The sequence below is a fragment of the Macaca thibetana genome, chromosome 20, assembly GCF_024542745.1.
Source record: "Macaca thibetana thibetana isolate TM-01 chromosome 20, ASM2454274v1, whole genome shotgun sequence".
NCBI classification, from domain to species: Eukaryota; Metazoa; Chordata; class Mammalia; order Primates; family Cercopithecidae; genus Macaca; species Macaca thibetana.
The window spans coordinates 60033475-60060153 of NC_065597.1; the positions used below are offsets into that span (position 1 = coordinate 60033475).

The window sequence follows — 26679 nt, forward strand, 5'->3', positions numbered from 1 at the left end:
CATACAAATACACAATAGGGCAGGTGCAGTGGCTCAAGCCTGTAATCCCAGCACTTTGGGAGGCTGAGGCAGGTGGATATTCTGAGGTCAAGAGTTTGAGACCAGCCTGGCCAACTTAGTGAAACGCCATCTCTACTAAAAATACAAAAATTAGCCAGGCATGATGGCAGGCACCTGTAATCCCAGCTATTCCAGAGGATGAGGCAGGAGAATTACTTGAACCTGGGAGGCGGAGGTTGCAGTGAGCCGAGATCACACCTCTGTACTCCAGCCTGGGCAACAGTGAGACTCCATCTCACATACAAAAAAACCAAATACATAACAAACAACAGAAGGTTATTTTTGATAGAGGCCGTCCTGTTGAGGCTCTAAGTGCAAAGGCTGCTGTTTATCTATTGAAGGGAGATCATCTCAATTGCTAAGGTGTTAAAGACCTGCCAGCACCAGACCAAGACTTTCTCTGTGATACTGTTCCAAGTTATGAACAAGAACTAGAGGGGGACCTTCTTCACAATGTGAATACCTTCTGAATGCCCTGATAGCATCCCACAGTCTCGTACATGGATACCCCAAATCTTGGGGAAAGCCAGTAAATTATTTTCACCCTAACACTGAGCTCTAAGTAAGTACTGCAAACAGACTGGACAAGCATAAGATGCACCTCTACCTGGTGGGGTATCCAGCTCACTCCCCTGCTCAGAGGCAGAGGTGCACAGGACAGGGCTCAGAGATCTCCTTGGGGTAAAGCTACACCAAAGACCTACAGGTCCGGCCAGGGGCCCTTGCCTACCTCCTTCTCGGTCTCTGAATACTCCTTGAGTCTCTCCACGGCCACGATGTTGGTTTCCATCTCAGATGACATCCGAACCAGCCAGTTCAAGTACGTGGTGACCTGCGAGTGGAAGAGTCACGTGGCATTTCTAGAGTGAGCAGGCATATTTTTCTTTTCTTTTTCCACTGAGATAACAGGAAACAAATTATTTTCAACAAGAATGAATTATCGGAGGCCGAGGCGGGCAGATCATCTGAGGTCAGGGGTTTGAGACCAGCCTGGCCAACATGGCGAAACCCCATCAGTTGCTACTAAAAATACAAAAATTAGCCAGCCGTGGTGACACACGCCTGTAACCCCAGCTATTTGGGGGGGCTGAGGCAGGAGAGTCACTCGAACCCAGGAGGCAGAGGTTGCAGTGAGCCACGATCATGCCACTGCATTCCAGCCTGGGCAACAGAGTAAGACTCTGTCTCCAAAAAAAAAAAAAAAAAGTTATGAATTATGAAACAGGTAAGAAAGGTACAGAAATTAACAAACCCAGCTATAGCCATCACCGAGGCCTGCCACATTGCTATCTCCTAAGCACATATACCATGTTTCCAAAATAACTCATGGGTCACAAAAGTAATAAGAAACTGGAAAATATTTTTAACCAGGTGACAATATGAAAACACAATATATCACCATTTGTGAGATGCAGCTAAAGCAGTTCTTAAAGGGAAATTCATAGTTTTAAAAGCATTCCCCTCGTAGCTGGAAGTATCCTCTTGGGCCACCAAGGAATCTCTGTGACTAATGGGGGAAATACTGGATTCATTTCAAATCCCTCTCCTGCTCTAGTTGGTCACCAGGCGCTCTACCCACTCCTGAAACTCCATGCCTCTCATGTTCCTCTCCCCCATTGCTGTTGCAGTTGGAATCCAAAGAAAAGGACAATTGGCTCCCCCATTAACAGACTTTAATAATCCAGTTACGAGCATCCCCTCTTACCTGCAATGAGTAAGACACTGAGAGGCCCACCAAGCCAGCGCTAAGGCTGTGCCTGGAGATCACCGCGAACAGGGCAGCAAACAGAACGATGCAGTTGCCCACACACTCCAACCGCACGGCCAGCCACCTGCGCCAGGACACACAGGCAGACAAACGGGCGTGGAGTCAGCTTTACAGAGACTCGGCTTACAGCTCTTGGGGGCAGAAGGGGATTCTTTGCTAACTCAAGTAACTCCGCAAGAGTTCCAGAGAGCCCTTCCTGACACTGCTTTTTCAAAACATGCACAATGGGCGCAGAGGAGGGAGGGCCGAAAGCGCACAATGCCAGTAAACACTCATGAATCTGGCAAACCCATGGATTAAAACACAGCTCTACAGAGGCAATCTTCCCTGGAATCTGAAGCTTGCCTTTTTAAAAACCAACCTTTTTCTCATTGAAGTCTTTAAAACATATATATATAAGCCGGGCGCAGTGGCTAACGCCTGTAATCATCTCTCTCTCTCTCTTTCTCTCTCTCTCTTTCTGTGTGTATATATATATGTGTGTATGTGTATATATATATATACATATATATACACAGTGTATATATATATATACACATATACACACACATATACACATATATACACACACACACATATAATGCATTAACAACAACAACAACAAAAAAGACGTCCTGGAAATTCCTAAATACTAAGAAGACATCAACTATAAGAGACACCAGTGACTTAAAAATAACCATCATTATTTCTCAGCCTTTTGGCTAAAAACAAGTAGAAAATAACAGTCTCGGCCGGGCGCGGTGGCTCAAGCCTGTAATCCCAGCACTTTGGGAGGCCGAGGCGGGTGGATCACGAGGTCAGGAGATCGAGACTATCCTGGCTAACATGGTGAAACCCCGTCTCTACTAAAAATACAAAAAACTAGCCGGGCGTGGTGGCGGGCGCCTGTAGTCTCAGCTACTTGGGAGGCTGAGGCGGGAGAATGGCTTGAACCCGGGAGGCGGAGCTTGCAGTGAGCTGAGATCATGCCACTGCACTCCAGCCTGGGAGACACAGCGAGACTCCGTCTCTTCTCTTGCTACGAGACAGATCTGAGAGGGCGGTGGGTAATGAGCACGAGTAAACATCACTGTAACGTTCCCAAACCCAGACTCTTCTTCATTTCAAAATGTGAAAATACACTATTTTATCCTTTAAAATAGACACGGAAATCTTGTTTTCTGTCGTTTTGTTTTTTTTTGAGATGGGGTCTTGCTCTGTCATCCACGCTGGACTGTGGATGACATGATCACAGCTCATTGCAGCCTCAACCTTCCAGGTTCAAGTGATCCCCCTGCCTCAGCCTGAGTAGCTGGGACTACAGGCCCACGCCACCACACCTGGCTTTTTTTTTGTTTATTTTTTTTTTTTTTTTCAGGGACAGGGTCTCCCTATAGTGCCCAGGCTGGTCTCAAACTCTTGGTCTCAAGCGACCCTCCTACCTTGGCCACCCAAAGTGCTGGGATTACAGATGTGAACACTGTGCCCGGTCATCTTATTTGTTTAAAGCTAGGTTACGTATGGTATCACGTAGCATCAGAACTGTTTTATTTTACTTTTTATTTTATTCTTCTCTTCTCTCCTGTGCTATTCTATTATTTTTTGAGATGGAGTTTTGCTCTTGTTGCCCAGGCTGGAGTGCAATGGCACAGACTTGGCTCACCGAAACCTCTGCCTCCTGGGATTCAAGTGATTCTTCTGCCTCAGCCTCCCAAGTAGTTGGGACTACAGGCGCCCACCACCATGCCCAGCTAATTTTTTTGTATTTTTAATATAGACGGAGTTTTACCATGTTGACCAGGCTCGTCTCGAACTCCTGACTTCAGGTGATCCACCCGCCTTGGCCTCCCAAAGTGCTGGGATTACAGACGTGAGCCACCGCGCCTGGCCACCTTATTTGTTTAAAGCTAGGCTTCGTATGATATCATATAGCACTGTAACTATTACTTTAATATTCTAATATAAAGCATTCTAGGAAGATGGGGTGTTGATCTTTTCTCCATTGCAGCCGTTATGAACCACGTGATTGATCCTTACTACTCCGGCAGACACAGCCAGATTGTGACAAACTCCCTAAAAATTCTGCAAGGGAAGTCAAGGTCTCTAGTCATTCAGGGTTGGCGCACCCAGGTTTATACTTGGGATGAGAGGGTGTAAGATGGGCTAATGGCTGTGGGACACCTCTGGGGTGTGGTCACTTTGTCAGCAAAGTCTATCAGGATGCAAATGGGTGAGAGAGATGCTATTTTAGGGGTAAGTCAGACACTTCTCTAAATTCAGCAAATAATTAGCAAACTTCTGCCTCTTTTGGATTGATGCTATTATCTGTGATCCGCAAGCTGTCAATCTCCCACCCCCATCTCCTTTTTTTGTTTTTCCAGAGACAGGATCTCATTCTGTCGCCCAGGCTGGAGTGCAGTGGTGCAATCATAGCTCAATGCATCTTTGAACTCCTGGGCTCAAACGATCCTCCAGCCTCAGCCTCTCGAGAAGCTAGGACTACAGGCACACACCACCATGACAGGCTACTTTTTTTTTTTTGAGACTGAGTCTCGCTCTGTTGCCCAGGCTGGAGTGCGGTGGCCAGATCTCAGTTCACTGCAAGCTCTGCCTCCCGGGTTTATGCCATTCTCCTGCCTCAGCTGCCCGAGTAGCTGGGACTACAGGCGCCCACCACCTCGCCGGGCTAGTTTTTTGTATTTTTTAGTAGAGACGGAGTTTCACTGGGTTAGCCAGGATGGTCTCCATCTCCTGACCTTGTGATCCACCCGTCTCGGCCTCCCAAAGTGCTGGGATTTCAGGCTTGAGCCACTGCGCCCGGCCCTTTTTTTTTTTTTTTTTTTTTTTTTTTTTTTTTTAAGAGAGATGGGGGTCTTGCTATGTTGCCCAGGCTGGCCTGGAATCTCTGGCCTTAAGGGATCCTCCTGCCTCCGCCTCCCAAAGTACTGAGATTATAGGCGTGAGCCATGACATCTGGCCCACAAGATGACAATCTCATATGGTTCAGTTTAGTATTAGTAAATTGCTTCTGACACACTTCACCCAGGGGTGCATGACCACCCCCAGACAGGAACAGCAGCATGAAGATTCTCAATAGCAGAGTCTGTCGCTGACAGTCTTGCGTCACTAGGACGACAGTTAATGGGAAGCACCTGCAGGGCTTTCTGACTCCAGAACAACTGTGTCCCTGCATTTAAATGCCCCATGCACTGCATGTCTACAGTGCTGCTCTCTACCCTTAATGATTCATCACTCCTCTGCGCTCATCAAGGCCTCTCCACCCTTTCTGCAAAGGCCCAGGTTTGGCTTTGTACCCAGCTGAAGATACGAGGAAGAGATCTAGGCAAAGGCACAAGGTGCTAAGGCGGCCTCCTCCGCCTCCTCCTGTGGGCCCACCATGCCCACCTGTTGGCCACGATGCTAGGGTAATAGGCCTTCTGGTTCTCGTCCACCTTCAGGTCACTCTGGTGAATGAAGCGCTCCTGCTCCTCGAAGGCTCGAATGACGCTGACCCCCAGCAAGGTCTCGTTGAAATGGGAATAGACTGGGGAGCGGCTGACGGACTCGAGGCGCTTCAGCTGCCGGGAGGAGGCCACGTAAAACCTCTGGAGTAGAGAACAGATGCGGGGAGTTGATGAAGGTTCCCTCATCCCATCCTCCCAGGGCACGGCTGTGCTGGACAAAGTCTAGACATCACCGAAGCCTCCAGGAAGCAAAATGTTAGAGCCGGGCTGCTCTCACAGGGGTGCCCATGCACCTGGTGAAGCACAGGGATAGCACCAATGACAAGGATGGTGACGATTAATAGCTCATGCTTATACAAAGACTACTGCTCCAGGCATAGTTCTAAGCATTTTTACAAACATCAGTTCATTCAGTCCTCACAAAAAACCTACGAGGTGCTCATTCCTATATATGATGAGTAAACTAAGGCACAAAGAAGCTCGTTAATCTCCTCCCCAAGGTGACGTGGCTAGCAAGGGGCAGAGCTGGGATTCAAACCCAGGACATCTGGACTGCAAAGGGCTAACCTCTACCCTGTACTGCCTCTCTGAAGCCTTCCACCTCTAGGGCTTTCTAGAACCAGCAGTGTGGTTTTGGGGATAGGCTTTGAGGTCAACGAGACCTCAGTTCAAATCCTGACTCAACTACTGACTGGCAATATAAACACGGCTAACACTTTATTTCTCTAAGCCTCAGTTTCCTCATCTGTAAAATGGGAACAACAAGGCTTGCTTGGCCAGGTGTGGTGGCTTATGCTTGTAATACCCACACTTCAGGAGGCAGAGGCAGGACATCACTTGAGGTCAGGAGTTTGAGATCAGCCCAGGCACATGGCAAAACGCCATCTCTACAAAAACAAAAAATTATTAAAAAAAAAAAAAAGCCCCACAAGGCTTGCTTCACAGGGTCATTGTGAGGGTGACATGTAAGAATTACAGTCTTACATGTGATGTATATTTGCGTGGCTACATTATTTCATAAATCATCTAGATATACATGATGTCACTAAGCACAGTGCCTGGTAATATTAGGTTGAACCATAAGAAATGGCTGTTTCTATAGATAAGAAATGAATATTAGCAATTTCATATAGTTCGACCTAACAATAAGCACTCAGTTAGCTGGCGACTACGGTTAAGTGACAGAGTTCCACCTGTTGATCACATCCCCTCAGGGGTGACTGTGTCCCTGCAATGGCCGGTTCTGGGACACTCAGCCCAGCTGAGATGCCCATGAAGATGAGGTCAATCTTGTCACCCTCCTCCTTCGATGGCCTCCCAGTGCTCTTAGAGTTGCCAACCACGCTTCCCTCAACTCATCTTGTCCTGTAACTCTCCCCTTCCTTTCCTGTACACAGGCCGCCTGTCCCTACCACCATTCCTGTCCCATCCAGGCCATTCCTCATCACCCAGCAGATGGTAGCACAAATGTCACTTCCTAGGGAAGCCCTTCCCATCCTCCAACATGAGCACCATCTCCGGGCTTCAGTGTCCCAGCTCCTGGGCTACGATGATACGTTTCACAAGCAGCTCCACCCACCCTCGCCGGGAGATGCCTCATCTGCTCTGCCTGCCCCAACCTGGGCATTTAGCCAGTGCCAGGCACCAAGAGCCGCCCGCTAAGTCTCGTTAGATTCAGAACAAAAGCCAGCCACCCTCTGGAAGCTTTGTGGAGCTGTGGATCAGAGGCTGCACCAGCCATTTGAGGACACCGCACTCTCCTAGAGTAGGTTTTTTCATCTATGCAAAAGGAACTGGTGAGCTCAGGGTTCCCGATTCCAAAAGGTGCCTACAATTGCTTATTGACAGCAGAGCTGGGAAAACTAATACGGGGTTGCTAGGAACTCAGCCTCCCTGCGTCCTGCCCTGCGCCAGGTGTACTGGGCTGCTTTGGGGCAGAGTCCAACAGAGAGCATCAACAGCAGCAGGTGGCTTTTACGAGGCCTCTGTGGTTGGCAGCTTCTTTCTGGGTGGCGGCACAGGCATTAATTGGAACCACAGATGGAGAGCCTCCTGAGGCCCTAGAAGCTCTGTAAGTGAACCCAGGCACCACACAACCCCACGCAGTCTCAGAATAGCTGTTCCGCCAATTCCTGGAATGTGGATCAGATATAATTTCTTCTCCAGCTGTTCCCACCGCCTCCCATGAAATCCAGACCCCTCTGCGCGGCTGAAGGCCCAGGTGGTTCTGCCCCATCTTACCCTGGACCACATCTCCTTCCTCTCTCATTGGCTTGCCTTCTGAACAGCCCAGATGTAAATCGCTCTGAAGGGTGTTACCTGTTCAATTTCCTCCACTTGCCGCTGCCTCTGAACCTTATTTACTGGAAAAATCTAACCTGAGATGAATATTTGTTCAGGAATGATCTGATAATTTTTTTAGTTTTTAAGACAGAGTCTTGCTGTGTCACCCAGGCTGGAGTGCAGTGGCATAATCTCGGCTCATTGCAACCTCTGCCTCCCAGGTTCAAACAATTCTCCTGCCTCAGCCTCCTGAGTAGCTGGGATTGCAGGCGCCCACCACCGCACCTGGCTAATTTTTGTATTTTTAGTAGAGACGGAGTTTCACCATGTTGGCCAGGCTGGTCTCAAACTCCTGACCTCAGGTGATCCACCCGCCCCGCCGATCTCATGTTTTTTTGAGACAACTTGCTCTGTCACCAAGGCTGAAGTGCAGTGGCACAATGTCACCTCACTGCAACCTTCACCTCCCAGGCTCAAGTGACCCTTCCACCTCAGCCTCTCAAGTAGGTGGGACTACAGGTGCATGCCGCCACACCCAGCTAATTTTTATATTTTCGGTAGAGATCAGGTATTCCCATTTTGCTCAAGCAGGTCTCGAACTCCTGCGCCCAAGCGATCCTCCCGCCTCGGCCTCCCAAAGTGCTGAGATGACAGGCATAAGCCACCTCACCCGACCAAACTTCATGTAAATGAAATCTCAAAGTACCTACTCTTTTGCGTCTGGCTTCTTTTGATCACTGTAATTATCTGTGAGATAAACCCAAATTGTTGTGTATTAGCATTCCATTCCTTTTTACTACTCGGCCATAGATTGTATAATTATATCACAATTTATTTCTCCACAGTCCTGTTAACGGACATTTGAGCTGTTTCCAGTTTGGGCCGATTATGAATCAAGATGCTGAGAATATTCTAAGCACTGCCTTTGCTTTTTTTTTTTTTCCCCATATACACTTAAGAATGAGACTGCCTGGTGAGAGGATAAATGTACGTTTAGCCAAAAGCCATTAAAAAATTTACTATCCTATAATCTTGACCCTTAAAAAGAGGATGTTTTCACGTATCCACCTCCCTTCCAGTCCTGCCCACACACATTATACACATTTTATCTCAGTGATCACAGCGCACATACAACTTGGTCCTTTGCTGAAATCATTTCCTTTGTTGTTGAAAAATAAAATCCTTGGTGTTCCAACAGCTGTGTCTTCTAATTATCCCTGCTCAAAGCCACATTGTTCCACTGTGTACCCCTGCTCAAAGCCACATCGCTCCACGGTGTCCCCAAGGTCCTGCTATTGGCAGACATTTAAGTTGCCCTCAACATTGCATTTGGCCTGTTTTGGAGTCTTCTTTTTGAGTCTTTCAGGAAATTTTCCAGCTGGCGTATGAACATAGATAACATTTTTAGTAAACGCAAAAAAAAAAAAAAAAAAAAAAAAAGCTGGCACCAATTTCAAGGGGATATAATGAGACTCCGGGAACCGGACCTACTCTCTGATTCCATCACTGTTTGTTCTCATCAATCATTGGGCCACAGTGTAGTGGTGCGCAGGGGCCGGCTGACTGAACCAAGGCCCCCTGGATGCCACCTGAACAGCTGTGCAGCATGATTTGAAATATGCCATACCTCATGGTTTCTTACTCTTGTTTTGCTTTGCAGCTGGAATGCTCCCATCTAAACAACCCATCCCTACTGGCAACCGTGCTGCAGTTAATCTTTTAGGGGTAAGTAACGGCACAGTTTGGGAAATGGAGAGACTTGAGGTTGCACTCTCAGCTCTCCCACTTAGCAAGATGTTCCACCTGTCAATTAAAAACATGATCTATCCTGCGATATGCTAAGAAACCACATGTGTTTAAAGAACAAAGAACATATAACCGTTTCTGCAGAAGGGATGCAGCAGAGATGACTGACTGCCTACACAATTTCTCCTTCTTTCCCAACAGAAACTTCTTTATTTTTCTGAGACAGAGTCTCGCTCCGTCACCCAGGCTGGAGTGCAGTGGCGCAATCTTGACTCACTGCAACCTCCGCCTCCCGGGTTCAAGCAATCTCCTGTCTCAGCCTTCCGAGTAGCTGGGATTACAGGCACATGCCATCACACCTGGCTAATTTTTGTATTTTTAGTAGAGACAGGGTTTCATCATATTGGTCAGGCTGGTCTCAAACTCCTGACTTCAGGTGATCCACCCGCCTCAGCCTCCCAAAGGGCTAGAACTACAGGCGTGAGCCACCACGCCCAGGCCCAACAGAAACTTCTTGTTGGGAAGTGCTATGTGCCCAGCTGAAACATGACACTTCCCAGGGTCCCTTGTGAATACAGCTGGTCCCATGACTAAGTTCTGGACAATTAGATGTACAGGTGTCCCTCTGATCCAAGGTTTCGCTTTCCACAGCTATATGGTTTGGCTGTGTCCCCACCCACATCTCAACCTGAATTATAGTTCCGTTAATCCCCATGTGTCAAAGGAGGGACCAGCTGGAGATAACTGAATCATAGGGGCAGTTTCCCCCAACCTGTTCGCATGATAGCGAGTTAGTTCTCACAAGATCTGATGGTTTTATAGGGGAGCTCCCTGACTTCGTGGCGCCCTCATTCTTCTTCCTGACGCCATGTGAAGGAGGACATGTTTGCTTCTCCTTCTGCCATGGCCTCCTCAGCCGTGCGGAACTGTGAGTCAATCGCATCTTTTTCCTCAATAAATTACCCAGTATTGAGTATTTCTTCACAGCAGCATGAGGATAAACTAATACACATGGTTTTGGTTATCCATGGTCAATTGCGATCGAAAAACAGTAAATGAAATGAAATAAATGAAAAATTTCAGAAATAAATAATGTGTAAGTTTTAAATTGTGCACCCTTCTGAGTAGTGTGATGAAATCTCCCCCAGTCCCATCTGGGGTGTGAATCATCCCTTTGTCCAGCGGATCCACGCTGCAGACCCTCCCTGCCAGTTTAGTCACTTAACAGCCATATCCGTTATCAGACTGACTGCCATGGTACTGTGGGGCTTATGTGTAAGGAACCCGAATTTACTCAATAATGCTCCTGGCTGGGCACAGTGGCTCATGCCTGTAATCCCAGCACTCTGGGAGGCTGAGGCGGGCGGAGCACTTGGGGTCAGGAGTTTGAGACCAGCTTGGCCAACATGGTGAAACTCCGTCTCTACTAAAAATACAAAAACTAGCTGGGTGTGGCACATGCCTGTAATCCCAGCTACTTGGGAGGCTGAGGCAAGAGAATCGCTTGAACACGGGAGGCGGATGTTGCAGTGAGCCAAGATTCCACCACTGCACTCCAGCCTGGAAGACACAGCTAGACTCTGTCTCAAAAAAAAATAATAATAATAATAAAAATAACGCCTCTAAAGTGCAGGAGTAGTGATACTGGCATATTGCTATAACTGTTCTATTTTATTATAAATCACTGCTATTAATCTCTTATTATGCCAAATTTATAAATGAAACTTTATCATAGGTATGTATGTTCAGGAAAAAAAACAGTATATGTAGGATTCAATACCATCTGCGGTTTCAGGCATCCATTAGGAGGGGTCTTAGAATGTGTGCCTGCAGAGGAGAATGGCGTGAACCCGGGAGGCGGAGCTTGCAGTGAGCTGAGATCCGGCCACTGCACTCCAGCCTGGGCAACAGAGCGAGACTCCGTCTCAAAAAAAAAAAGAAAAAAAAAAAAAGAATGTGTGCCTGCAGATAAGGGAGTAGTGCTGATTCAGCACCCAAATGCTCCCTTGCCCTACTTCCCTTCCTTGGTCTCACTGACTGAAATATAGATATAATGGCTGGAGCTCCAGCAGCAACCTTGGACCATGAGGCCAACTTAAGAATGAAAGGCTTGTATAAATATGGTAAGATTATTAAAATGTTTAAATAAAAGCAGTATCTGGGATATTTAACTCATGAAGCTGCCATACCAGCCCTGAGCAGCCTACCTCTAAATTTCCATTATGACAGAGAAAAAGAAACATCTGTCTTATTTAAGCTGCTATTATTCATGTTTTTTCTTTAGTTCCTGTCTCCTGCAGGAGGCTTAGGAACTAAAGAATTTTATACTTGAAGAAATTTTAGGCTGGGCGCAGTGGCTCACACCTGTAATCCCAACACTTTGGGAGGTCGACGTGGGCAGATCACCTGAGGTCAGGACTTTGAGACCAATCTGGCCAACATTGGTGAAACCCCGTCTCTACCAAAAATACAAAAATTAGCCAGCTGTGGTGGTGCGTGCCTGTTAACTCGGGTGGCTGAGGCAGGGGAATCACTTGAACTGGGAGATGGAGGTTGCAGTAAGCCAAGATTGCGCCACTGCACTCCAGCCTGGGCGACAGAGCAAGACTCTATCTCAAAAAAAAAAAAAAAAAGAAATTTTAATAATGAAGTTGTCTTTATAGCAATAGGTTTTGTTTCCTTTTTGAACTGACAGGTGGAAAAATAAAACTTAGGAAAAAAGTGCATTTTGTTATTGTGAGCAAAAAAACAATTTACGTATTCGAAACTGACAAAAACAAATCTACATGCTTCAAAAGCACCACACTGGGGATATGGTGAGATAAAACGAGGCTTTAGGAAACACTGGTGTATAATGCACAGTAGGGCTTGTCCTGAACACTAAGACTTCACCCCTTACCTGGACGAAGAAGTAGATGAGGCCAAGGGGCGGGATGATGATCGCGGCGATGGGCGTGGCCAGCAGGATAACGATGCAGGCACCGATGACGTTGAACAGGGAGCCCATGAACATCTTGATGACCTCCGGGATCATGGAGTCCACCGTGTCCAGCTCCTTGGAGAAGCGGTTCACCAGGTTCCCACTGGGGGTCCGCTCAAAGAAGCTCATGGGTGACCGCAGGATGCTGTGCAGCAGGTCCACGTGCAGATAGCGGGAAGCCAAGATGCCCCCGATGGACACAGCCATGGAGTAACCAAACACGGCGATCCCTGCAGACACTTGGAGTTAAACTCCACAATGCGGAGGGGGAGCTGACCAGGCACTGCAGGGAGGAGTGGCCCTGCGGACGAGGCAGGCCTGGACTCCCAACTTCGAACAATGATAATAATAAGGAACCACACATGGGGTCTCACACCTGTAATCCCAGCACTTTGGGAGGCCAAGGCGGGTGGATCACTTGAGGTCAGGAGATCGAGACCAACCTGGCTGACACAGTGAAACCCCATCTCTACTAAAAATACAAAAATTAACCAGGCATGGTGGCAGGCGCCTAATCCCAGCTACTCGGGAGGATGAGGCAAGCGAATCGCTTGAATCTGGGAGGTGGAGGTTGCAGTGAGCTGAGACTGCGTCACTCCACTCCAACATGGGCGACAAAGTGAGACTCCATTTCAAAAATAATAATAATAATAATAATAATAATAGGCCGGGCGCGGTGGCTCAAGCCTGTAATCCCAGCACTTTGGGAGGCCGAGACGGGTGGATCACGAGGTCAGGAGATCGAGACCATCCTGGCTAACACGGTGAAACCCCGTCTCTACTAAAAAATACAAAAAACTAGTCGGGCGCGGTGGCAGGCGCCTGTAGTCCCAGCTACTCGGGAGGCTGAGGCAGGAGAATGGCGTGAACCCGGGAGGCGGAGCTTGCAGTGAGCTGAGATCAGGCCACTGCACTCCAGCCTGGGCGACAGAGCGAGACTCCGTCTCAAAAAAAAAAAAAAAAAAAAAAAAAAATAAAAAAAATAATAATAATAATAATGATGATGATAATGATGATGGTGGTGGCTATTATTCGGAGGGTACTTCCTATGTGCTAAGCACTGTGCTGGGTTTTACATGTAACTAATTTTTATGACTCCGAATAACTTCTATTACTACTCAATTTACAGATAAGAAAACTGAAGTCCAGATAAGTGAATGCCTTTGCCCTTAGTATACTGTGCCTATCAGAGGCAGAAATGGGATATTAATCCACACGCCATACTCCTCTAGACCAGAGGTCCCCAACCCCGGGGCCACAGATTGGCAGCAGTCCATGACCTGCCAGGAACCAGGCCCCACAGCAGGAGGTGAGCGGTGGGCAAGTGAGCTGATATCATCACCTCAGCTCTGTCTCCTGTGAGCTCAGCAGTGGCATTAGATCCTCCTAGTAGTGCAAACCCTACCATGACCTGTGCATGCAAGGGACCTAGGTTGTGGGCTTCTTATGATAATCTAACTAATGCCTGATGATCTAAGGTGGAAACAGCTTCATCCCGAAATCATTCCCCACCCTTTCCATGAAACCAGTCCCTAGTGCCAAAAAGGCTGGGGATCGTTGCTTTAGAACAGTGTTATCTAAGAAGATTTTCTGAAATGATGGAAATGATGGCTACTGAGCACTTGAAACCTGTCTAGTCTCATCGAATAAATCTTTAATTTTATTTTTCTTTTGAGAGGGGGTCTCTCCCATCCTGTCACCCAGGGTGGAGTGCAGGGCTGTGATCATGGCTCACAGAAGCCTCGACCTCCTGGGCTCAAGCAATCCTCCCACCTCAGCCTCCTGAGTAGCAGGGATTACAGGCATGTGCCACCATGCCCAGCGAATTTTTGTACTTTTGTAGAGACAGGGTTTTGCCATGTTTCCCAGGTTGGTCTTGAACCCCTGGACTAAGCGATCCACCCGCCTTGGCTTTCCAAAGTGCTGGGATTACAGGCGTGAGCTATTGCGCCGGCCTTTATTTAATTTTAACAATTGAAATTAAAATAGCCACCTGTGTCTTTCAACTACTGTACCAGACAGCACAGCTCTGGAACAGACATTGTTGCTGTGTGAGTTCAGGTAATACCACACCCTCTCTGTTCTCTATCTTCCCTCAATTATAATTTGTAGGCCACAGTCCTTTCCGCTAATGGCACAGAAAGGGGAGGGTAGGGATTGAGAGAGTCAAGGAATCCATGTGTGCTCTGCTATCAGCAGGTCTTCCCCAAGCCGCCTCCTGGAGATCTTGAGACACTGGTGGTTCTCTCAAACAATGCACAGGAGGCCACTGCGCGTTCCAGAGCAGCAACTCCTAGGAACAGAGGCCTCTGTCTCGGCCTCTTTATAGGAAGACACCCAACAGGCAGGGGCTCAAGTGACAGGCTCTGAAGCCAATGCTGCCAAATCCCATCTCTGCCACTTACCAGCTATGGGACCTTCTATAGGTCGCTGAATCTCTCAGTTTCCTCATCTGTACAATGGGACAATGACGCTAACCTCAGAGCACTGTGAAATGTAAAGTCCCCACTTGGCAATGTGCCTGGCATACAGGAAGTGCTCAAATGTGTCAGGACTATCCATTTACTGTGAATATATCATATGGACCATACATGTGTATTTGCAAACACAGCTCACATACTGCATAGCACAGTGGATAACAGCGTGAGCTCCTGAGCCAGACTGCCTTGTTCAATGCCAATACTGCCATGTATTAGCTGTGTGACTTTCAGCAACTCACTCAACCTCTCTGGGCCTCAATTTCTGTATCTCCAAAATGGGGGAAATATTAACTCCTACCTCACAGGACTGCTGCAGGGATAAAATAAGTTAAAACACGTGGAAGTGTTTAGAACACAGCCAAGCACCAAGTAAATGCTCCGTAAACGCCAGCTGTTATTATCAACGCTGCTGCACTTGAGGACTCCCATAGAACCACACAGACCGGTATAGAGCAGGGGATTTTGTTTGTTTTTTGAGACAGGGTCTTGCTCTGTCGCCCAGGCTGGAGTGCAGTGGTGCAATCACAGGTCGAACTGTAGGCTCAAACTCCTGGGCTCAAGTAATCTTCTGACCTCAGCTGCCCAAGTAGCTGAGACTACAGGCACATACCACCACGTGCACCTGTAGTTTATTTTATTTACCTATTTTTTTACTTATCTATTTTTTCTAGAGATAGGGTCTCACTATGTTGCCCAGGCTGGTCTCAAACATCTGGCCTCAAGCGATCCTCCGACTTCAGCCTCCCAAAGCGTGGGATTACAGGTGTGAGTCACCATGCCTGGCCAACAGCAGGGTTTCTCAATCTTGTGACAACCAAAAGCATCTCCAGATATTGTCAAACATCCCTGGGGGACAACACTGCCCATAATTGGGAATTACTAGTATGAGCCAATTTCCGCCCTCGTTCAGCAGGCAAAAGTCCACAAATGAGACCTCACAGAAGCTCTGTCACCCTTACAAAGCAAATAGGGTCACAGGGGTCCTTCCCAACCCACAGTGCTTCCAGTGGCCTCTGTTCTCAACTGTCCTCATCTGTAAAATGGGCACACTGGAGCACTCCTCCCATCTACCACCAAGGCCCATATGAACAAAGCACTCAAACACTGACTCTACAAATATCTGAGTGTCTACTGGCTGACAGCTACTGTTCCTCTGGGTTTGGCTTGGTTTGGGGTCCCACAAAACCCTGAGGACTCTAAGGATCCATTTCTGTAATTAGACAAAGTCACAACAGGGGCCCAAATCGGGCGGGGTGGGAGACAGTGGCACCCACCTTGCGAAATGCCCAGGGCTCCATAGACGCTCAGCCGGACCTTCGTGTGCTCCTGGGTCCCGTTGACTATGGGGTCATCAGTCCAGAGGCTGAGCCAATAGTTGGAAGCCAGCGCGGCCACATGGTTACATATGAAAAGGAAGATGCTGAGAAAGGAGATGAAGAGTCCGATGGCCTTCATGTAGTCCCAGTACACGGAAAGTTTGACCTGGAGACCATGGGAGATAAGGCAGCTTAGCACACGCATGCACCCCGCCCCAGCCCCACAAGCTCAGGGACTTCAGCAGCACTGCGCCACCCAGCTGCCTGTCTTTGCTCCTACCTAGAACACCCTCCCCTCTAGCTATTCGACAAAGTCAGCAGTAAACAAAGTCAAGGGCCAGCCACCGTGGCTCACACGTGTAATCCCAACACTTTGGGAGGCTGAGGCGGGCAGATCAACTGAGGTAGAGAGTTCGAGACCAGTCTGGCCAATATGGCAAAACCCCGCCTCTACTGAAAATACAAAAAATTAGCCGGGTGTGGTGGTGGGCACCTGTCATCCCAGCTAATGGTGAGCCTGAGGCAGGAGAATTGCTTTAACCCAGGAGGCAGAGGTTGCAGCAGTGAGTCAAGATTGCCCCACTGCACTCCAGCCTGAGTGACCAAGTGAGACTCCAGCTCAAAAAAAAAAAAAAAAAAAACAGGGTCTCTGCCCTCATGCATGGAGCTTCCAGTCGCATGGTGAGACTGGCTCCCATCAAATCATCCCAGATAAATGCATCATCACAGAGAAGGGCCGTAAACGGCGCACAATTCCACGTGAGTATAAAAGTGGACATCCTGACCTAATGCCGTCTAGAGAGGTATTGGTGGAGGTTTCTTCAAGGAAGTGACACTGAAGAGTTAAACCAAGGCCAGGTGCAGTGGCTCATGCCTGTAATCCCAGCACTTCGGGAGGCCGAGGCAGGTGGATCACCTGAGATCAGCAATTTGAGACCAGCCTGGCCAACATGACGAAATCCCTTCCCTACTAAAATACAAAAACTAGCCAGGCCTGTTGGCAGGCACATGTAATCTCAGCTACTCGGGAGGCTGAGGCAGGAGAATCGCTTGAGCCTGGGAGGCGGAGGTTGCAGTGAGCCGAGATTGCGCCACTGCACTCCAGCCTGGGCGACACAGAGAGACTCTATCTCTAAAAAATAAAAACAATAAAGGGTATTGGCTGGGCAGGGTGGCTCATTCCTATAATCCCAGCACTTTGGGAGGCTGAGGCCGGTGGATCACCTGAGGTCAGGAGTCCGAGACCAGCCTGGCCAACGTGACGAAACCTTGTCTCTGCATAAAACACAAAAACCAGTCGGACATGGGGCACGTGCCTGCAGTCCCAGCTACTCAGGAGGAGGCTAAGGCACAACAGTCGTTTGAACATAGAGGCGGAGGCTGCAGTGAGCCAAAGTTGCGCCACTGCACACCAGCCTGGGTGACAGAGGGAGACACTGCCTCCAGGAAAAAAAAAAAAAGGAGTTAAACCATCTGAAAATGGAAAAAAGGTGGCAGAACCAGCACGTGCAAAAGCCCTGAGGTAGGAGGGAACACAGCGCAGCTGGGGAACTGAGAGAAGGCACTGGTGGCTGGAGCCAGATCACGGAGCAGCAACGAACAAGAGGTTGAAGAGATGGGTTGCAGTCAGACCACACATGGCATGGGAGACTCGGGTCAGGATTCCAACTTTTATGCCAAGACTGACAGAAAGCAGAAGCCACCAATGAGCTTTAAGCAATGTGTGACATGTTGCCTGGCAACCAAGGCCAAGTGTCACCTCCACACCCCAACTGGGCCAGCCTCCCCCAATTCCTTTCCCTCTGAGCACAGAACACCGTCTCACCCATCTTCCCAGTGTCCAGCTCGCTCCGGAGGCGAAGCTGCCAGTTTCTTTCCCTCCTGTATTCCCTGTGGCGCCCAGCATGGGTCTAAACAAATCAGTCTAGCCTCCTGACATGACAGACAGGGCACTCTGTTTTAGGCCGGCCCCTGCCTAAACCACCTGGCTTGGTTTCAAGAAATTCCAGCGATCTTTACCCGTGTCTGTGCTCACTGTCATTTCAAGCTTTTCATGCTGAATTTTGGGTCATAAAAATCATCTGGAAACTGGGCGTGGTGGCTCACACCTATAATGCCAGCACTTTGGGAGGCCAAGGCAGGAGAATCACTTGAGCCCAGGAGTTCGAGACCAGGCTGGGAAATACGGTAGGAGCCTGTCTCTACAAAAAAGTTTAAAATTAGCTAGGTGTGGTGGTCCACCCCATAGTCCCAGGTACTCAGGAAGCTGAGCCAGGAGGATCTCCTGAATCCAGAAGCTTCAGGCTGCAGTGAACACTGGTCACACCACTGCACTCCAGCCTGAGCGACACAGTGAGGCCCTGGCCCCCATCAGAAAAAAAACCAAGAATCATCTGACCCTACGGTCTAGCTGAAAGGTAACAGGTGAAAGATAACAGGTCTGGTGTGTACCTGATTGCTTCCTTTTGAGTTTTCAAGTTTCCATTCTGGAAAATGAAGTATGTGGGTGAGGAGACAGGTCATAATTGAGAATGTGTTTACTTCACCACTTGGCTTCATCATATGCAGCCAAGCTGCTGCCGTCCCTGAAATTAGCCTACAGCGTTCGGGAACCTCTTTCTCATGAGCAATGGAATGTGGTGGGCTCGGGGGTCACAAATGACAAGTGTGCGGCCAGGTGGGGTGGCTCACATCTGTAATCCCAGTACTTTGGGAAGCAGGCAAGTCACTTGAGCCCAGGAGTTCAAGACCAGCCCGGGAAATAGGGTGAAACCTCATCTCTACAAAAAATAAAGAAAATTAGTCAAGCATGGTGGTGCACACATGTAGTCCCAGCTACTCGGGAGGCTGAGGTGGGAGAATCACTTGAATCTGGGAGGTGGAGGCTGCGGTAAGCCATGATTGTGCCACTGCACTCCATCCTGGGTGACAGAGTCAGACCCTGTCTCAGAAAAAAAAAAGAAAACAAATTAAAAAAAAAAAAAAAAAAAGGCCAGGCACCGTGTCTCACGCCTGTAATCCCAGCACCAGCATTTTGGGAGGCTGAGGCGGGCGGATCACGAGGTCAGAAGTTTGAGACCAGCCTGGCCAACATAGTGAAACCCCATCTCTACCAAAAATACAAAAATCAGCTGGGCATGGTGGCGCATGCCTGTAGTCCCAGTTACTAGGGAGGCTGAGGCAGGAGAATCACTTGAACCCGGGAGGTGGAGGTTGCAGTGAGCTCAGATTACGCCATGGCACTCCAGCGTCTCAAATAAAAAAAAAAAAAAAAAAGAAAGAAATGATGAGCATGTTGTGCCTGGCTCCACTCCTGGTCCAACTTTGACAAGTTATAAGCCCCCTGGCTTTGGTGTTCCTTGAATATAAAATCGGAGTTAAGTGAGGATTAAATGGGCCTGGCATCTCTGGCCCTTCCTTCCCATGTCCTATGATTTGGGGTAATTTCTTTGGCTTCCTGGAGGGTCACTAAGGGTAAGGCGGGAGAGGACACCACAGTCACCTCTGCCCCTTGTTATGGTCCTGACTGTGATGACAAGTTAAGAAGCCAGGAACAGACAGTCCTGGGAAGTTCTGGACACATCCGGGCGGATCTAAGAAAAGGTGCCCCAACCTCACTCCCCCGCTACCACCTTTCATGGGATTTTTTGTTTTTCTTTATCTGCATGCTTTTTTACCTACTTTAAAAATTCAATTCCCTTTTTTAAAAAAAAAAAAAAAAAAACATAACCACATGTATTTTTAAAAATAAACTTTGGATCACCACCACAAATGGAGAATTATTAACATTTGCCCAAAATAGACGATCTTTAAAAACAATAAAACAGGAGCTCAAAACCCGGTCTCCTTGTTACGAAGAGAGGCTAGTGGTTGTTAGGTACTGAAGGCAGGGTAGGACTCAATTGAGACTTTCTCAGGGATGTAATCATTAGGACCAAATGGGAAATAAAAAATAAGCAGGGCGCAGTGCTCACGCCTCTAATCCCAGCACTTGGGGAGGCCAAGGTGGGTGGATCACCTGAGGTCAGGAGTTCAAGGCCAGCTGGACCAACATGGTGAAACCCTAAAAACACAAAAATTAGCTGGGCAAGGTAGCAAGTGTTTGTAATCCCAGCTACTCAGGAGGCTGAGGCAGGAAAATTGCTTGAACCCAGGAGGCAGAGGTTGTAGTAAGCCGAGATCGCACCACTGCACTCCAGCCATGGCGACAGAGTGAGACTCTGTTTCAGAAAAAAAAAAAAAAAAAGAAAAGGAAAAAAAAGAAATGTAACAAACATTCATCTGTCATTTAATGTGTCTGTGCACAACCGGAAACCATCTCATGCACAACTGAACCCCACATTGCAGGAAGCCCTGATTTAAAGCATCCGGCTTGCCTCTAGCTAACGAGACCCCGTGAGCTGCTCAGGCAGTCAGTAGAGCAGAGACTACAAGCACCAACGCTGGAGTCTGCCAGGGTTCAAATCCCGGTTCTGCCGCTGACCAGCAGTGACCTTGGGGCAGTCACTTAGCCTCTCCCGCCTCAGTTTCTGGCGCTGTAAACAGTACCTTCAGAGGTGTGTTGTGATGGACACGTGAGTTCACACAGACAAGGCACTTTGCACAGTGCCAGTGCACAGCGGGCGCTCTGTCAACTCCAGCCACCATCATCATTCAAGGAGCGAATCTCACCTGCCCTGTCTGCGCCTTGTCAGCCTCCATTAGCTTCCACGTCTCCTCCTTCTTGGCCCCATCTTTCTGCAGTTCTGCGGTGCTGTTGTGTTGCCTGCTGACGTCCCCGCTGTAGGAGGAGGAGCTGCTGAGCTGTCTGGAGAAGCAAAGCACAGGGGTGTCAACGGCACGGATGCCTTGGGCAGGGTTGGAGGGCTCCCTGCTGGGGCTGCTATTGTGGGTCTGAACCATGGCATTAGAGACGGAGTGTTTCCACACGCACACGTGTAAACATATATATGAACACGTGCACATGTGCATCACACCCCACCATGTCGTTCCCCAGGGTTCCAGGTCCCCAGAGAAAGGCAGTGTCTCAGGCAGGAATCAGACCTGTGGGAAACTGTGATGATCTCTGGGAGGCTGCAAAAAACCCATGACCACTGGTAGGCAAAAAGTGCGTGCTTGCCTTTTTTTTTTTTTTTTTTTAAGATCAATTCTAATTTATCTCAAAACAAACAAACAAACCGCCAATAAAAGATAAAACAGGGCGCATCACAGATCATTTTTCAAACATGAAAAAGATTCAAAATGTAACACATGATGAAAAACACAGAGAAAAGTACCCAGCGAGTTCAATTTTCTAGTTTTACAAATGTGGCGGGGGTTGGGGAAGGAACTTGCCCTGGCTGCTCCTTCACAGAAGCGTGTTACTCAGAAAGTACTATTCGGCCAGGTGCAGTGGCTCCCACCTGTAATCCCTGCACTTTGGGAGGCCAAGGTGGGTGGATCACTTGAGGCCAGGAGTTCAAGACTAGCCTGGCCAAAATGGTGAAACCCCATCTCTACTAAAAATACAAAAATTAGCCGGGCATGGTGGCGCGTGCCCGTAGTCCCAGCTACTCGGGACACTGAGGCAGGAGAATCGCTTGAATCTCAGAGACAGAAGTTGCAGTGAGCCATGATTGCGCCACTACACTCCAGCCTCAGCGACAGAGTAAGACTCTGCCTCAAAAAAAAAAAAAAAAAAAAAAAAAAAAAAGCACTTTTTGCACATCAGTGGTCATCAGCTTTATGCGGACCCCCAGAGATGATCACAGATTGCACTGCCGCCAATTTAGTGTTCAGTGGCTGAGACTGCGCCAGTGCACACTGTACTCTAGCCTGGGTGACAGAGGGAGACTCCATGTCAAAAAAAAAAAAAAGAAAGAAAGAAATTATGGAGGCCATGCAAAACACAGCTGTGGCTCATTGCCGCAGAAATTTCTATACCTTTCTCTACCTATTTATCTCGTGCACAAGATTACAAGCTACCTGAGGTCAGGAGCCCCATGTGAGTCATCCCTGCACCCCCAGAACTGTGTTCCCTGAAAATACTTCCTGCAGACTGAATAAACCTCCAGCACCTCCCCTCTTTGAACTAGGGCCTGGGGGTGCGTAACCTTTCCGTACCCACAAGATCTGTGCAACGGTCTTTGGTTAAGGCCAAGTGAGGAGGAAGTGGCCCTCAAATCCAAAAGCAAGAGTGAGTTTTCAGGGAGCAGAGGGAAGAATCAGAACCAACTCTGGACGGAATCTAGAATTCAGATGGGGAGCTGGGGCTTCCTGCTTCATGACGTAGGACTTCACAAGTCACACACCTTGGACAGAAAACCTCATATCCTTCTACACTCATGCACTGTCTGGAGCCTCCCACTACAATTTAGGCTGTGTAAGATGATAACAATGGCAAAAGTGACATCTACCAAGTGTTTGTCTGTTCCAGGCACAGTGCGAGGCTGCATCGTCTTTGCTCTCTCCTGATCCCTATAGCAACTGCAGGTCCCCGATCCTTTCTCAAATCTCTGGGGTCAGGTATGTTTAAGCTCTGACTTTGTCAAGTTTTGCTGTTGCTGTTCTTTTGCTGTTTTCTGGGTTTTGTTTGTTTTTGTTTTTTGAGACGGAGTCTCGCTCTGTCACCCAGGCTGCAGTGCTATGGTGCGATCTCGGCTCACTGCAACCTCCACCTCCCGGGTTCAAGTGATTCTCATGCCTCAGCCTCCCGAGTAGCTGGGACTACAGGCATGCACCACCATGCCTGACTAATTTTTTTATCTTTGGTAGACACAGGGTTTCATCATGCTGGCCAAGCTGGTCTTGGACTGCTGTCCTCAGGTGATCCGCCCACCTCGGACTCCTGTCCTCAGGTGATCCGCCCACCTCAGTCTCCCAAAATGCTGGGATTATAGGCGTAAGCCACCATGCCTGGCCAACTTAGCCAATTTTTAAAAACTAGTATGGTTAACATACTGCATATGGTATAAATCCCCGAGGATCTAAGGAAACCCTCTATAATCAAACACAAACATACTTCCTTTTTTGTAGAGATGGGGTCTTGCTGTATTGCCCAGTGTGGCCTCAAACTCCTGGCGTCAAGCGATCCTTCTGCCTCAACCTCCCAAAATGCTGAGATTACAAGCATAAGCCACCATACCTGGCCTTGAGACAGTTTTAAATCGAATGCTGCTTCATAAAGCCTGAACCTTCCAGGCCCCACCAAGGGATCTGAGCAAAGACTCACGCCATGTAGGGAACATGAGTGTCAGAAGTGGGGACAGATGGTTAAATCATGAGGACTGTGTGTGTCGTGCCACCTAGCAAGAAGAGTGTCACATTCCTTCTTTGGGCCTCTGTGCTCTGAAAAGCAAGGTCTTTGGAGGATTTGGGAGGGGAGGCAGAAAGACCAGGACTTCCAGGACCCCAGGGGGCCGAGGCCTTTCTTCTGTCCCTCCACTTGTCCTCCCGCTGACAGGGCAGGGTCCTCGGGTTGGGGCCACCCTCCCCGCTCTTACCTCTGCAGTTGCTTCCCTGCACTGTCTGTCACCAGCATGCCATTCTCCATTTGCTTTGCTTCCTTCCCTGGACCGCTGACGCCCGTGACCCCTGGCAGAAGAGAGACAAAGGGGGCAAGTGGGGTTACATAAGCCAGATGCTAAAACCAAGGGCAAGAAACACCAGCCACTACAAGGAGGAGACAGCAGAGCAGCTGGCCGCCAGGACGATTGGAAATAGGAGACCTGCTCTGCAGAGGCCACGGACAGGCTGTCTGGTTGTGGGGCAGGTGGTATTTGGGGTTCAGTCCCTTGGGGCAGAGACAGTGCTTCGCAACTGTGCAAAGGGCTCCATCCACTGAGGGAACTGGGCCTGAGCCAGCATCCTGTGACAGCAGCAATGGGTAAAACGCAGCCCAGAAAACAGTAGCTCTGCTGTGTTAAACTCACTTCCTAGGACCAGGATGCAAGGAACCACACCAGGGAAAGGGCATAGCCCCCTGATTCCCAAGCACTGTAAGAAGAGGTGATACTCAAAATAGATAACCAATTTGACAAGGGCATCAGCCAACAGGCAGAGGCCCAGAGACCCCTGTAGTGCCAGAAGTTAACCCTTCAGTTCCCAGACCACACAGAGGTCCCAAGAGTTCAGGGTAAAAGGTACCTGGGGCAGTGGCTGTCTCCACAGTAATAAGAAAGTATTTCAACATTTGAACAACTGGGGAACCGAGTTCTGTCAACAACCAGGTGAGCTTCAAAGTGGACCCTTCCCTGGTTGAGTCTTCAGATGAGACCCCAGCCCTGGCAGATGCCTTGGTTGCAGACTTAAGGAAGGACACTGATAAGGACACCAAGGGACACGGCAGCTGGATATCTGCCCTGATCCCAGTAAGAATTCACCTGGCATCAATAATAATCACCGGAACATCAACAATGACAATGACAGCCAACATTTATCAAGTGCGCTCGGGCATTGTGCTGTGTCAAAACAGATCCTATCTCTTTCCCGGTTCACAGTAACTCAGTGAGGATGATGACTACTGCCCCCACTCTGCACTGACTGCCTCATTCTTTGGTGCCAGGAGAGAAAGCAGCACAATGTAAGGCATGAGAGGGCTGACCCCAGAAGAGGTGGGAGAGGACCCAAGACAAAAGACACAAAAGGGATAGATATGCAGCCAGCAGCATGGTCAGGGTGACCCTGGGAACATGCTAGGGTGACCCTGGGAACACACTCAGGTGACACAAATAAAAACAGAGCTAAAAAATGCAAAGTCTCCCAGAAACAGCCACGCCTGGAGACACAGACACACCTGGAAGGGAAGAGGGGGCTGCAGAGATCATTCCTGGACTCAGGGAGGCGCTCCATGCCAGGGATTCTCAGTCTTGGTTGTAAATGAGTCACAGGGGGCTTTATGAATGAACAGGTGGCGGTTGGGCATGGTGGCTCACACCTGTAATCCCCAGCACTCTCGAGGCCGAGGTGGGCGGATCACTTGAGGCCAGGAGTTCGAGACCAGCCTGGCCAACATGGAAAAACCCCAACTCTATTCTAAAAACACAAAAATTAGCTGGGTGTGGTGGTGCGCACCTGTAATCCCAGCTACTCGGGAGGCTGAGGCACTAGAATTGCTTGAACCCAGGAGGCAGAGGTTGCAGTGAGCTGAGATCGTGCCACTGCATTCCAGCCTGGGTGACAGAGCAAGACTCTGTCTCAAAAAAAAATAAAATAAAATAAAACAAAAATTAAAAAAGAAACCTAAGAAACATTAATAAAAGAAAAAAAATTAAAATTAAAAAATAGGCAGGTGCCCTCGTGTCTAGCCCAGTCCCTGCGGTGACTCTGAATTAGAGCACGCTCCATCAACTGTGATGTGTGGGAAGTGCTCTCTCATTTCCTGGCTGTGCGCCTTGGGGAAATGATAAACTTCTCTGAGCCTCATCTTCCACATCTGCAAAACAGGAACAGCAGCAGACCCAACCCTCATTCGTGAGAGGATGAAACGAGATCGCACGCAGGGCCTGGCACGGCGAGTGTTCAGTGATGGCAGCCCCTTAAACACGTTCTCCAGAGAACTACAGGCATAGCCAGGAACTGAGAACCTCTGCTTTAAACATTCCCTTTAATGTCAGCATCTGTTTTGTTTTGTCTAAACTAACTAAACACTAAATTAAGAAAACAAACAAACAAAGCACAAATAGCCACATCACCCAGGAAGGAAGAGTGACACCAAGCAGGACTTCCCAGGCAGCCAGTTCTCACACACATGCGTAACACTGGGAACCGGCCACGCTCTTAACCATCTTTCTTTGTGCAGGAATGAGAATGTTCCAGAACACTCCCAGGGACCTCCATCCGGAGGTTGCATGCCGCAGAGAGCCCCCTCCTCCTACCAGCAGCCTCAGGCCGCCCTCCTGTAAGCCTCAGCCTTCACTTCTCCTGTTCCTCACTGACCACCAGGGTCAGTTGCGAGCTTCTGCAAGAATGCAGTGCTCGCTAAGGTTGCAGTGGCCTGCTATGGCAGTCTCACCCTCTCAACCCACCAATTAGCCTACAGGTTGAACTGGGCAGCTGGAAAATTCCACTCTGCATGGGGGAGGACCGAGCGCCTAAGAGGAGGAATCTGAACATCGGTTAGTCCACCATCCTGTCAGCCTTTGTTTTCTTTTTCTTGTCTTGAGACAAGGTCTTCTCTGTCGCCCAGGCTGGAGTGCAGAGGTGCGATCTTGGCTCACTGCAACCTCTGCCTCTTGGGTTCAATTGATCCTACCACCTCAGTCTCCCAGGAAGCTGGGATTACAGGCACGTACCACTGCGTCCGGCTAATTCTTTTGTATTTCTAGTAGAGACGGGGTTTCACCATGTTGGCCAGGCTGGTCTCAAACTCCTGACCTCAGGTGATCCAACCACCTTGGCCTTCCAGACTGCTGGGATTACAGGGGTGAGCCACTGCTCCTGGCCCCCTGTTGGCCTTTTGAAGGAATCAGCTCTCCCTCTTCCTACAGCCTTGGTGGGCCTGTCAATCAGGGTGCCTCAGATTCCCCCAGCCAAGGTGGACAGTGTCCGAGATTGCCCCATGAAAGCCCCTCTCCCAGGACTTGAACCCTCATCAGTGGTCTACAAGGACCAAAGACAGTTCATC

General features: G+C 48.8%; 2 protein-coding genes across 2 annotated transcripts in view; one reads left to right on the forward strand and one right to left on the reverse strand.

Moving 5' to 3' along the window:
* CEP20 (centrosomal protein 20) overlaps window positions 1–26679 on the forward strand; it is a 345441-nt gene that overhangs the window by 86027 nt on the left and 232735 nt on the right. The window lies entirely within an intron of this gene.
* The window catches only part of ABCC1 (ATP binding cassette subfamily C member 1), a 197366-nt gene that overhangs the window by 16889 nt on the left and 153798 nt on the right, over window positions 1–26679 (reverse strand). Inside the window, exons 20-26 of the mRNA XM_050774061.1 lie at window positions 23558–23648; window positions 20748–20883; window positions 16035–16242; window positions 12200–12510; window positions 5213–5412; window positions 1766–1892; window positions 791–892 (exon numbers count right to left, since the gene is read on the reverse strand). Of these exons, the coding sequence (XP_050630018.1) occupies window positions 791–892; window positions 1766–1892; window positions 5213–5412; window positions 12200–12510; window positions 16035–16242; window positions 20748–20883; window positions 23558–23648 (1175 nt within the window). The remainder of the gene's footprint in view (window positions 1–790; window positions 893–1765; window positions 1893–5212; window positions 5413–12199; window positions 12511–16034; window positions 16243–20747; window positions 20884–23557; window positions 23649–26679) is intronic.